The 10,548-nt window shown below is 45.5% G+C and overlaps 1 protein-coding gene across 1 annotated transcript; it reads left to right on the top strand.

Annotated features, from left to right (window-relative positions):
• Positions 1–842: 842 nt before the first annotated feature.
• TIMMDC1 (translocase of inner mitochondrial membrane domain containing 1) lies at positions 843–9,274 on the top strand. Its single transcript, XM_026083445.1, has 8 exons — positions 843–865; positions 1,119–1,211; positions 1,651–1,816; positions 3,147–3,235; positions 5,116–5,183; positions 6,113–6,191; positions 7,597–7,707; positions 8,283–9,274. Exons 1-8 carry the CDS (start codon positions 858–860, stop codon positions 8,380–8,382), a joined length of 714 nt encoding a protein of 237 aa, XP_025939230.1. The 5' UTR covers positions 843–857; the 3' UTR covers positions 8,383–9,274.
• Positions 9,275–10,548: the final 1,274 nt, after the last annotated feature.

Below are 10,548 nucleotides of genomic sequence, written 5' to 3'. Positions count from 1 at the left end.
AAGAGAGCTCTTCCCATCTAAGTCTCTCATTCAAGTCTAGGGTAATGGTGACTGAAAACCCTATCTGCTGGTCAGTCAATAGCCTGAGTGAATTGGTACATAATTTTCAGTCTACTTCCTTTTTCACATTACTAAGCCACAATTAATTGGGCCCTCAGCTGCCAGTCTTGGCAGATGAGACAATGCCTGAACTGGCAGAGAGATCATTTCTAGAGGTGGTGGGTCCTTCCTCACTAGTAGGATTTAGATAAAGGATGGGGTGGTATGTGAACACTTCTGCAAGTATGGTATTTGTATTGCTATAGTTCTAGAGACTAAAAATCTCCTGATTTAACCATTGCGCACACAGAAAATAAAAATCTGTAAACTCACATCTAGTTAGAATGTAAAAAACAAATGGATGAAAACAGACCAGGCAAGGAGGACAAAAAGCAGGAAGCTGATAATGGATCTGATTGGCAGAGATCTCAGCACACCAGCTAGCTAACTTTTTTGCATCATTAAATAGGAGAGTTTGATAGATGACCTGGAGAACAGGGACTGCAGCCCAAAGACAACCCCAGCCACCTGAGTAGGTGCACACCGGGAGCAGCTCAGGGAAAGCAGTGAGCTGCTTCTTGGAGAGCGGCCGCCTCGGCCCTGCGGCTGGCACTGCTAACAGAAACTTCCTGGTACCACAAAGCATGGCAGGCGAAGCGGAGGGGAGGCCCAGGCAGCGGATCCTGTTTTCATTACGAAAGATACCGCACTTATCTCATGTGATAGAAAACAGGATGCCAATGAAGGGATAAAAGGAAGAGGAATGAGATGGTGAAGGAAATCGGTCAACAAAAACAGTTCTTGAAGCAGGATTTTGAATGAACAAGTGGGTCAAGACCTCTGAATCCAGGGTATCAGCATTTTTCATTCAAAGCTTAAAAGAAAAAATGTGACTTAAACTGCACTGGGACTAGCGTGAACTGCAGCTCAGGGTGTAGGAAAGCACTAACCATTGCCTTTGTTGTGCCTGCAGTAGTTCTGGGTGCTGTGTGGTTAGGGTTTCCCCTGAACTGCACTCTGTTTTCAGAGAGAAACGACGGGCCTTAGGGCTTAATTTCTTTCTCTTCTCCCCCCTGCAGCTGTAGCACAGCGGGGCCGCAGCCCAGCAGGCATGAAGGCCTGGGGCCCTTCCCTCCGCCACAGCGGCGCTGGACCCGCTCTGCTACCTGTGTGTAAGCAGTTATTGGGGAAAGGGAGGGCAGTTACGCGTTATTAAGCTCTTTCGGCCTTTTTGGAGATTTTCACAGCTTAAAGGTTACAGGAAGACAAGCCCGAAGCCCCACGGTAGCGGGGGAAGCCCCTTCCTGGCGGCCGGCCGCCCTTCGGCCGCCCCGCGCCGCCGCCGCAGACGGGCTGGGAGCGGCTCTGCGAGCTCTGGCAGCGCGAGTGAGGGCCGGCCCGCGGGGGGGGCGGAGGGGCGGCCGTTGCGGCGGCCGTTACGGCCCTCCTGCGCGCGCGGGGCCTGGGGCGCGGGCGGTCTCTTTCGTTAAGAGGTTTGTTAAGGTGTTTTCGATGCTGGGCGGAAAGGCGCTTTGAGCGGATGGGTTTGGGGGTGGGAAGGGGGGCGCTAGGTTAGCGCCGCGGCCCCTAACCGCCGCTGTTTCTCTGCAGCGAACGGCAGCGGTTCCCGGAAGAAACGGTGAATATCATCAAGTCGGCGTTTTCGGGGGGCGTCATCGGCTGGGTGTACGGCGGGCTGCCCGCTTTCCGCCACGCCAGGAAGGAGTTCATCGCGCGGAGCCACGGGGAGCTCTTCCAGAACCGCGCCGATGCTGTGGTAGGGGCAGAGCCGGCGTCCCCCGGGGCCGGACAGCGCCTTCCCGCGGGGGGCCGCGGCGGCTTCCCTTCCCTTCCCTTCCCTTCCCTTCCCTTCCCTTCCCTTCCCTTCCCTTCCCTGGCCCGGCCCGGCCCGGCCCCGCGCCTGGTCGGCGCGCGGGACTCGTGCCTAAACCCGGACACGCCGCTGGAAGAAAGCACGCTGGGGCCACGGCTGAGGTTTCCACCAGGGACGTGTCAGCTGTTTCCCTCCTCTCCAGGGGTGGAAACCTCCCCTGGGGTTTCTCAGAAAACACTTTTGAAAGCCCTCGGTGCTCTTTAACTGCAGGTCTTGAAGAGGAGGATGTGTTGCAAAAAACAAAGTCGGGTTTTTATTCTGGCTTGGTTTGCCTCTCGCATGCCCAGATTTACAAAGACAGATATGAAACACATTCATTTAGAGAAGGAATATGGTCCCTCGTTTTTGTAGTACTAGGTTGATTGGAAAATTTGAGCATGTCTGCACCGAGAAGCCCATGTGTAGCTAACCTGGGTTTTCTGTAGTGAGCCTGGGGACCATGTGTCAGGTTCACACTGCCGTTCACAGCATGCCGCCTGCCCAAAATCAGCCACTCCTCACGAGCAAGGGGAGAGCTGAGCATATGAACATCAGGCTGTTGGCCACATACGTGTTGGTTCTTGACCAGGTAACACTTTCAGGATTCCCAGCAGTCCGTGTTAGGCCACAGAGATAAAACATGAATGTAAAGGTCAGGGAAAAGACAAATGTGTCAGTTGTCAGGGTTTGGTTTTGTTTTGTTTTCAAATTGGGCTTCACTTACTGGCTGCAGCCATTGTAATACAAAAGCACTGTATGCTTTGCCTCATTAAGCTAGGAGTGAAGCACAGAGAGTGTTTTCCACTGAAAATGAGATTTTAAGGCCAGTAATTTTTTTACTTGCTCTTCCAAGGAAATGAGTGGTGTATGATGGCAGTTCCATGCATCTGCTTTGAGTTGTGTTCAACCCTGAACCAATAACATTGCAGTGCTTTGGGCAATTTCATTCAGATTTGATAGGGGGCTAGAGGTTTCTCGAATAATTGTGTTCCTGCAGTGTCACAAAAACAGGCATCTTGGTGGGGTTTGGAAGTGCCCTAGTAGAGGGGAAGGCTGCATCAGAAATGTGCAGAGGCAAGACACCTTGTAAACCCTGTAGCTGTGGAAAGAATTTCCATTGGGCCCAATAGCCATTGTGAATACTTCATATCATCTTCTTCAGAATACAGTGGACTTGTGCTGGCTGAAATGGAGCAGGTCTGAGATCTATAACCTTTTTTCCCTCTTACTGTAGCAATCAGCTCACCGTGCCGGTCTCAGGAGCTTCATCCGCTATGGATGGCGCTGGAGTTGGAGAGTAGCCGCTTTTGTGGCAATATTTAAGTAAGTATTTCCTGTTGGTAGTGGGAGAGGAATTGGCTTACTCATTAGTAGGAAGGAGCCCTTAGTGCATGCTGTGCTTGTAGGCACTGCTTTTTGAGAGACTACTAGTGATTGATGGAGGCTCAAAATGTTGTGTTAATGATGAGTCTGATTGATAAGGTGTGAAAAGGATTTAACCTTTTGTATTTACCTCAATTCAAGTCTTCCAACAAACCAACCCAAAAACTAAAACTGGAAAAGCCCTGTTGGTTACACCTAATCCATACCATTATTGACTTGTTTAGGGTTCTTCCCTGAACTTAACAGGTTCTTTCTGCTTTTGCTTCCTCTCTTTTGTTTGAGGTATTTTGCAGTCTTCTCTGGGAGAATGTTCCAGCACATTGTCTGTTTAGGAATGGCTTTCTATCCCACGCTAATTTTTTCTCCTTTTTGTTATTTCTCATTACTCCTAGTTTGTATACACAGACATTACTCACAATTCTTTATCCTTGTGTTCCAAATATTTGCAGATGATTCATCTTGTTAAGCAGTCATTGGTCATTAGACCTAGTAGTTGTGCATCTTTAGTCTTTTAAAATTTTCCTACACTAATACACACATCATGTTCTGCTTTTCTAATTTTCTTCCCCAGACATGTCAGTATATTTCTGACAATACAGCATCAAAATAAGCATGCTCTTCCGCATAAAGCCCTTGTAAACTAGGAATATTTCCTTCCTTGACCTTCAACGTGATAAATTTCTGTGTAGTCCAAAACCTCTACTGACTACATCTGTAGCTGTATTGTCTTTAAATCCACATTTTGATTGTAAGACATAGGCAGTATTGACCAGCGTTATTTCCCAGTTGCAGCTAATTTTATATTTCTGCCTCTCTTCATAATTTTTTTTGTACCTTTCTGTATTTTTCCTTTGTTCTCAGTAGTTTTTTGGCCCCTCTTGGTTTAGTATCTTCTTTAGGTTTAACTGGCATGCTGTTTACTTTCTCTCCTAGAACTTTTGATTACTTTAAATTTTTCTGGACTTGATGTGTAACTTCATCATCTTCCACCAGATGTCTCCCCTGCAATCAGATGCATTGTCCTTTTTCATTACACCTTTGTACAGGCCTTTGAAAGAAGATATTTACCACTCCATTTTAATTGCTACTGTAAAATCCAGTTTGAAGATTATATTCTCCATTTGGGCTAATTTTGAGTTTGGTGATTTAGAAACAAGTTGTTAGTTTTACTTTATACAAAAAGCTGGGTTGATGTTACAGCACTGGGAAGAACAAGAGGATTGCTGTTGACTTGTAGATGTCATGCAGGAGGCTTGCTAAGCTGGTGGGGAGGATGTGACTACTGGACTGAAAAGAGAGTCTTTTTGGTCCTGCCTTACATTTTTGGAGGAGATGATGTACCGACCCTTGCAGAAAATCTGAAGTCTCAAGAGCAGATGACCCTGCTGATATCATTAGTCTGACTTAGCTCTAGTGGTAAAACCTGTGTACGTTAGGCAAGCTCTTACAGAAACACAGGTTCATCTGTGGGGTAAAGGTGCTGTGTCAGGAAAGACTGATAGCACCTTTTGGTTGCTCAGTTGCTATCATCCTTGAATATATGATGAAAAAAAATCATTGATTAAAAAAAAAAAAATCCCAAATCCAAGTCTGGAATCCTGGTATTCCCCTGCCTCTGGCTGAACAGCTGCATGTAGTAAAGTTATTAAAATCAAAGCATTTGTGGCCGGTGTGTGTGTGCTCTAGACAGACTGGCAGCAGGGCAGTTGGAGGCAACCTGATGGTTGACTTAATGAAATCCAGTTTTATTTCAGGCTATGCTTTGCTGCCTTTCTTTTTCATGTGTAACTGCTGACTTCTTTTGTGCCTTATCCCTGCAGCACAGTGAGCACTGGTCTGTCTGTGTACCGCAATAAAACCACCATCAGTAATTTTGCTGCAGCAGGAGGTAAGACTGTTTTATTTTTGTGCACTTTTCTGTTCATGAGTAAGGGAAGTACTAGCTTGGATTTGAGCAGGTCTCTAGCTGTCTATGCTCCTGGGTTTTGCTTCCTGTTCTACTGACTGTCTTTGTGACTTTGCTCACTTGTTTAACTGCTGTGTGCCATTTTTGTAATAGAGAGATGTCAATGCATTTATGAAATCATAGGGTAGTTTTATGATTATTAGTTCATCTTCAAAATACTTGTTGGAGTTTTGGGGTGAAAAATGCTTGTAGGATAAATGCAGCATTTTGTGTATAACCTGAACTCATAATCAGCTATTCAGCAGGGAACACACTCCTTATTTTCCCTCTTTATAACACTTCGATATGCTGCTTATAAACTACCCTTCTCATGTGAAGTTTTGCATGTCTGCTCTTGGCAATTGGGCTCTTGGTAAGGGATCTGTTTGTTCCATTTTTACAGGATTTATTGCCATTATAGTTGGATACACATTTTACTGTTGTTTTCTGCCTTACATTGCAGCTACTATTATTGGCTGCCATTTAAAAGAAGAAAATGGAACCACGCTACAGCCAGCAGAGAACTCGGTTTTCCTTTTGTAGATGTATTTCTATTTCAGCATTTCTTGGGGAGACTTTCTGAAACAGAAGGAGAATTTATGCCATGTTTTAGTGCAGAGAATGTGTGAATAAAGTCCTGCTGGAAGCATTGCAATAGCAGCTCATCTTTGGTTGTTGAAGTGCCTGCCTCTTGAGCTAGTGTGATTGTGTGGCCAGGGTCCCTCCCTGCTGGACACAGCACTTGGTTTCTGCTCTGTTAAACGTGAGCATCAGCCTGTGGAAAGGTGAAATGGGGCAAAGCAGCTCCATCAGCATGTGCGTGATGGCCGACGGGGAGCAGTTTGTGGTTTGAGTGTGTTTGTTTTCTTCAGCCCTCGCAGGAGCCCTCTTCAGAATGCACTTGGGCCTGCATGGGCTGGCAGGTGGCAGCGTGTTTGGAATAGTGTTTGGGTAAGTTGTGACTGCTGCTGGTGACTGACTAGTAGCTATTCTCTAATGGTATGTGTTAGATGGCAGCTTCCCCCACCAAGTCTTGAATCGTGGTGGGGGTGGGACTACAGAAGCTTCCCTTCCCCTCCTGCCCTGAGGGTTTTCACTGTCTCTCCTGGGGCCTCATGATGATGATTTTTCTCCCAAGCTTTTAACTTTTTTTTTTTCCCCCTCAATCTGTGTTTTGTTGTTTCCTCAGTGATAGGGACTCACTGCTCTCAACAGAGCTTTTTACTGCTCTTTGCATGTTGGAGGAGGCACTAACTACTGTTAAATAGGAAATTTATCTATGAGGATGGGTCATAGACATGTTTTCTGTTCCCCTCCTTCAGTGTGGTCACTAGTCAGCCCTTTGGTTGTATGCAGAAGAGTCGGGCATCTATTCTAAGGAGCTGTGTTGTCTGGGGGTGAAGGCAGGAGTCTAAAAGCTACAGCTTCTGGGCTCCCTTCTCGGCTTCATCAGCGACTGCTCCTGTAGCAGCTCAGAATCCAGAGCTTGATGCACAAGGGATGCTGGATGTTGTAATCGCAACTTCTAAACAATGGGGCACCCCAGGAGCTGCCAGCCGCTAGTTTAGGAACCTCTATAAACATGAAGTATTTACAAAATGGAATCTGTGAAAGCCAAAATGGGAGCAGCAGCCATTAGGAAATGCTAAGGAAGAAGCTGTGTGTTTGGGCCTGCCTTGGTCAAGGCTATAAGATGGCACATCTCTTCAGAAGATTTTGTAGTCCTGCATCTCCTAAAGCTTTCTGGAAGATAGAGGAACCCATAATTGTTGTTTGGGAGCTTTGTCCATCAGGACAGTGACTTGTTCACTCAGGAGAAGTCTGACTCTGAGAAGTCCAGATCTGTGAATATTGTCACAAATTAATTTGAGGATCATGTCTGGACAAGAGAAAGAGCTTGATGTGAGCTGCTTAGCTCTGTCAGGTTGGAGACAGCTGTGGGCATGTCTAGCAATAGCCTAGGGAGCTTTATCAGTGAAAACAGAGGTACTTCCAGAAGTTAAACAAAAGCTAAGCAGGGGTTTGTCTATCTAAATCATGGGTTAGGTTATCCACAAAATTAGTCTGGGCATCATAAATCCTTCTAGCCCTTGCCCTCTGCATGCTTGTTAATGAGTAACTTCAAAATATGTCACAGAAAAGGGGTTACAGTGAGTCACAGCTGATGATAGGCTGTGTTTGGTGACGGTTGCTAGAACAGGAGCACCTTAGTCTGTAGCGTGATGTGAGTATTGGGGAATGTTACACACCACTGGTCTGGTGGCTGGCCCCCGCATGCTCCTTTTGCTGTTGCCGGTAAGTTATTACTGTTATGGGTCCCTTGGGTGACTTTTGACTTTTCTGTTTCCTCCTCTAGAATCCCTGCAGGGGGCCTCTTAATGGTAATGCAGAAACTTGCTGGTGAGACCTTGCAGGAGAAGAGGAATCGTGAGCGGAGGGAGCTGTATGAACAGAAGTTAGAAGAGTGGTAAGGAATGGCTCTGCCTGTTCACATCTTTGACTAGAAGTGAGTCTAGGTCTGTGTGGTTCAAACATTTAAAGAAACCCTGATGCAATAGGTCTTGTTAGCTTTGGTTCCTCTCCTTTTTAGTTTTTGGTGTGTTTCGCATACCAGTCTGTGAACTGTGATTTAGTCTTCCTATTGCTAGGTGCTGCTGCTTATTTTGTAGAAAGTTGTGTTTTGTTTGAAATTTGTGGCTTCCCCCCTGTAACTGCGTCTCCATCTTTCACTTCTGTAGTGGCTGAGAAGATGAGCAGGAGAGGTGAATTTGTTTTAAAGCACATTTGTATTTTGTCACCAAAATTAAGAGAGAGGCCAGAACTCTCAGTTTTCCTTCATTGCTACTTTCTATCCATCCCTGTTAAGGAGAGGAAAGCTGGAGGCTTTGGGGAGAAGGGACTGTGTTACTGGTTGCATGACTCATTAAAACTCACAAATAGTGCTGATTCTAGAAGAAACCTGTAAAGACTTAGGACTCTGTAGTGATATCTTTGTCAAGAGGATACAGTCATAAAGTTATGTTGCATTTTCTTCCCCTTTAGGCAGTCCAGGCTCGGTGTAACTGAAGTCTTGGGCCAAACAGAAAGCAACGCTCAGGGAGGACCACAAAGAGAGATAGCAAGAGAATCCAGGAGCTGCTAAATCTTCCCCAGATCTCTGTCGCAAGCAGCTATGAAGTATTTTGATTCTGCCCATTAAAAACTCTTCAGTCAAGGGCTCAAGGAAGTATTCTGTGAATTGAGGTATATGCTTTACACTTCTGAAAGAGCAATTTGATGAAAACGTTGTTCATGGATGTGTATCACAACACAAGAGCTTGTAAGGGGCAAACCTATTCCACTTGAGAAGGTGGAAAAGCAGGCTCTGCAGAATAGCAAGTGTCAGCTAGGTTTGGTTGGAAATGAGAGTAGCTCCAGAATCTCTGGCAGAACCCATTGCACTTCTGAAAATGTCCAAGCCACCTGTAATGTAGAAATAGTTAAGGGAAAGAAGCTTATCAATAGTTTGGCTGCTAAAGGTACCCTGGTTCTAAAAGCTAATTTCATTCTGGTGAAAGCTACTCTTTAGACGGCAGTTGGAGACTTTGCTTTCCGAGCATGACACAGGCAGCACTAGCACTAGTCCTTTCTCTCCTCCTGCCATCCCCCTTCTGCAGTTTGACTTGCCTGGGTGGGACCAACTCTGTTTTGCTGATTGTGGTTTCTTCAGGCTTTTTTGCAGAAAAACACACTTGGTTCCTAGGGTAAATAGGGTATTTTGCAATCAATGTTGAGGAAGGGTGGAGGAGCTGGGAATGATATGGAAATACCCTGAAAAAGACATGGTTTGGCTTCCTTTGTAGAAGGGTGACTGAAGAGACCACAGCTAGGATGACTGTTTCTGGTAGTGATGGTGGAAGGATTGATACTGTGGGCAGTTTTAGTAACAATAAAAAGTCCTCTAATTTTATTTGAAGGTGAGAGATTAGGGGATTATCTCTGGGAGAAATGTGGTTCAAGACACTCAATAAAGCTATCTTGCAGTGGTGAATGTCTCCATAATATCCTTATGCTTAGTTTGTATGGTATTTGCATTACAAAAGGTACCTGAGTGACATCTCATGAGAAGAACCATACCTGACATCTCACCAGGGAGCAGTTAAGTCTGGTGGTAGCATCAGTCTCTCCTTTATCTAGACAGTAACAAGGACAAGAGCCAGCAGAGTGCCAGCTCCATTTATTATTGGTACCAGTGATCGACTGCTAAGTCACAGTTGTTAGCCGTGAGCAGGGCTGAGGTTAATTTCATAATGGCCTGTACCTAGAAGGGCCGGGTGGCCCATCACCATTTTCTTCAAATCAGAAGGTCAGAATTCTGGTCCCTTTTGTTTATTGGAGGGTTTTAGCCTATTAAAGAGAATTGTATCTGGGCAGGGGGTTCTGGTCTCCTTCCCAGAAGTAAAGAGTAGTTACTCTGTTCTGTTTGAATGCTGTTCCTCCATTATAGTTGATAACTGTTGACTGAAATACGAGCAGTTGATTTCACAGAGCATATTCCACCCAAAGCAGATTTTTGGCACAGCTTGCTTCTGAGAAGACGCTGTGTTTCCTAACTTCTAAACTGAGCATTTTATTTATTAAACACCTCAGTATAGGTCATTTTTCCATGGAAGAAAGACATTTTTTTCCTCCAACTTTGGTTTTCCTTCCCTAGGAACAAGTAAAGGATCTGAATAAGCAGAACTATGGATAGGTCTCACACTCTTCCATATTTTCGGCTCTGTATGTTTTGGTGGCAGTAGTATGATTACTGAGCATTGGAACAGGTTGCCCAGAGAGGTTGTGGAGTCTCCATCCTTGGAGATACTCAAAAGCCATCTGGACACAGTCCTGGGCAACGTGCTCTAGGTGACCCTGCTTGAGCAGAGAGGTTGGACAAGATGATCTCCAGATGTCCCTTCCAACCTCAGCCATTCTGTGATTACCCTCTACCCCTTCAAAAACGAACAGAACAGTAGGCCTTTCCAAGTCATGTTTTTTTGCTGTTGCATTCCCACTTTTATGATTTTATCTCTACAACAGTTCTGATAACATTTGGCTATGTCATTGCTCCCTCTTCCTCTTTAGTGGCCACTTGGTGTGATGACTAAAGAATAACAATTCTCTTGTGTCTGTGACCATTGATATGGGAATGTTCTTCCTTGGGAGACCAGTCAGAGATAAGCTAGCAGATGGGATTTTTCTCTCCTTGTAAGGAAGGAAGGGGATGCTCAATGTCCTTTATGCTACACATTAGCAAGGGGAAGCAGAGACTTCATCTGCATTCAGC

This window comes from Apteryx rowi, unplaced genomic scaffold (assembly GCF_003343035.1).
Source record: "Apteryx rowi isolate R43461 unplaced genomic scaffold, aptRow1 scaffold_60, whole genome shotgun sequence".
Lineage (NCBI taxonomy): Eukaryota > Metazoa > Chordata > Aves > Apterygiformes > Apterygidae > Apteryx > Apteryx rowi.
This window is presented reverse-complemented; position numbering and strand designations above follow the sequence as displayed.

Excerpts from the sequence above, each read along its gene's own strand:
- TIMMDC1 (XM_026083445.1), top strand. Across the intron at positions 1,212-1,650 it reads ACCCGCTCTGCTACCTGTGT|CGAACGGCAGCGGTTCCCGG; the intron begins GTAAGCAGTTAT and ends GTTTCTCTGCAG. Across the intron at positions 7,708-8,282 it reads GAACAGAAGTTAGAAGAGTG|GCAGTCCAGGCTCGGTGTAA; the intron begins GTAAGGAATGGC and ends CTTCCCCTTTAG.